Here is a 2,330-nt window from a genome sequence, read left to right on the forward strand (position 1 = left end):
GTGGGGTCCGTGATGTTATCTGGGCTTGGTGGTTTTCTTGCAGACATTTCATTACCCAACCAGACAACATCATCAGTGCTCATAAAGGAGGGGGGCTTGCAGAGAGGAGGAGGAGGGGAAGAGGAAGGAGGAGAAGGAGAAGGAGAAGGAGAAGGAGGAGAAGGAGAAGGAGAAGGAGAAGGAGAAGGAGAAGGAGAAGGAGAAGGAGGAGGACTGTGGGGTCCGTGATGTTCTCTGGGCTTGGTGGTTTTCTTGCAGACATTTCATTAACCAACTAAATAACATCATCGCTACTAGAAGGGAGTGGAATTTGTTATCTGTTTATATACTAATGGCTTGTCCTGTCAATGCTGGTGGGAGTGTCCTTGATAAAATAAACACTAAACCATGCCAATATGTTCCAACCATTCCTTTAGGGAAAAAAAATCAGCAAACGGATCTCATCTGTTGTGTCCTGTTTCTTTCTCACAGGTGACAGGGACGTCCAAACGGACGACATGCCGAAGCTCAAAGTCGTCGAGAACTTCATCTTGGAGAGCATGAGATACCAGCCCGTGGTGGACTTGGTCATGCGCAAAGCCTTGCAGGACGATGTGATCGATGGCTATCCCGTGAAGAAAGGGACCAACATTATCCTGAACATCGGGCGCATGCATAAGCTGGAATTCTTCCCGAAGCCCAATGAATTCTCCCTTGACAATTTTGAAAAGAGTGTAAGTATTGTCTTTTGCTCTAAATAGGGCTTCGTGTTTTGTTTAGGGAATACGACTCCATGCAAACACGTTGTGAGTAATCACTCGGACGCAAGACACAGCGGCTCTTTGTCCAGACGCTACAGGTGGTCCTTGACTTACGACCACAATGGAGCCCAACATTTCTGTTGCTAAGTGAGACATTTGTTAAGTCACTTTTGCCCCATTTTACAACCTTTCTTGCTACCGTCGTTAAGTGAATCACTACAGTTGTGAAGTCAGTAATACCGTTGTGAAGTGAATCGGGCTTCCCCCATAGACTTTGCTTGTCAGAAGGTTGCAAAAGGGGATCACGTGACTTTGGGACACAGCAATCGTCATAAGTATGAACCAGTTACCAAGCGTCTGAATTTTGATCACCTGGCCAGGGGGGTTCCTGCAAAGGTTGTAACTGTGAAAAACGGTCATAAATCACTTTTCACAGTGCCGTTGTAGCTTTAAACGGTCACTAAGTCGAAGACTACCTGTGTCTTGTTCTCTGCCTTCTCCACTGATCCCACCAAATGGGGTGGCACTCCCTCCCCCACGAAAAAACAAATCTGTAGGACCAGGTTGTAAAATTGGGCATGATTCATTTAACAACTACTGTGCTTAGCAATGGAAATTTTGGTCCCAATTGCAGTCATAACTTGAGGACTACCAATGTTACATTTTGACGCCTATCACCTGCCCAGCTCCTATATGCAAACTGAGTGGCCTAAAGAGGAAGCGAATAAATGGTTAATGAACCAAAATATTGTTTTACGCAGGTCCCCTATCGTTACTTTCAGCCCTTTGGCTTTGGCCCCCGCGGCTGCGTTGGGAAGTTCATCGCGATGGTCATGATGAAGGCGATCCTGGTGACCCTCTTGAGAAGGTGCAGCATCCAGACTCTGAAAGGCGAAGGTCTTAACCACATTCCCAAAAACAATGACCTGTCTCTGCATCCAAATGAAACGCAGCCGTTGCTGGAAATGATCTTCACACCGAGAAAATCCCTGGGCAAGAACGATCAGGGTCAATAAAAACACAAGTTCCAAGTTTGGATTGACCAAGATGATCCCAGCCAGATTGGAGGGGTTGGGTGACCCTACTCAAATTCAAAACTCTCACCCACTCAAGGTGCATATCGGTCTACTCACTTGATGTAACGTTTTGTTGCCGCCAACAGTTTGCTCATTTAAGGGGCCCATTTGGTAGAACTCAGGTTTAGCAGGAGGATAATATTTGTACTGTTGATAATAATAATCGTGCTCAGGAGGGCCCATAAACACCTGTAGAATTTATTCTGTGCATATGGAATTGTGAGATAGAGATATATATTTTTTTCTGGAAGAAACCACCAAGAACCCTAGTGTCATGGTTCCGACAGATGAAACTCTGCTGCTAACATCGGATGTTTTTGCATTGACACCTAGATTTCTGCACGTCTACGGAGATGAATTGGGCCATGCAGCCGCCGTGGCTGATAGCTACTGTTGTTATTCTTCCATGCTTGTGTCCGTTAGGAAGTAGAAGCGAAGTTTTTGAAGTAGAACGAATGATACAGCTTATTCAGAGCAACTTACCCATTTCGCAGTCTCACGAAGATGCTTTCAT

General features: G+C 45.6%; 1 protein-coding gene across 1 annotated transcript; it reads left to right on the top strand.

Annotated features, from left to right (window-relative positions):
• Window positions 1-471: 471 nt before the first annotated feature.
• On the top strand, window positions 472-1,608 carry LOC107301987 (aromatase-like; the record flags this gene model as incomplete). The annotated part of the gene is made up of 2 exons (XM_015831127.1): window positions 472-713; window positions 1,502-1,608. Coding segments are annotated over 2 exons (349 nt in total), but the record flags the coding sequence as incomplete, so codon positions are not given.
• Between the last annotated feature and the right edge of the window lie 722 nt (window positions 1,609-2,330).

Source organism: Protobothrops mucrosquamatus, unplaced genomic scaffold (assembly GCF_001527695.2).
Source record: "Protobothrops mucrosquamatus isolate PMUCROS unplaced genomic scaffold, P.Mucros_1.0 scaffold21744, whole genome shotgun sequence".
NCBI classification, from domain to species: domain Eukaryota; kingdom Metazoa; phylum Chordata; class Lepidosauria; order Squamata; family Viperidae; genus Protobothrops; species Protobothrops mucrosquamatus.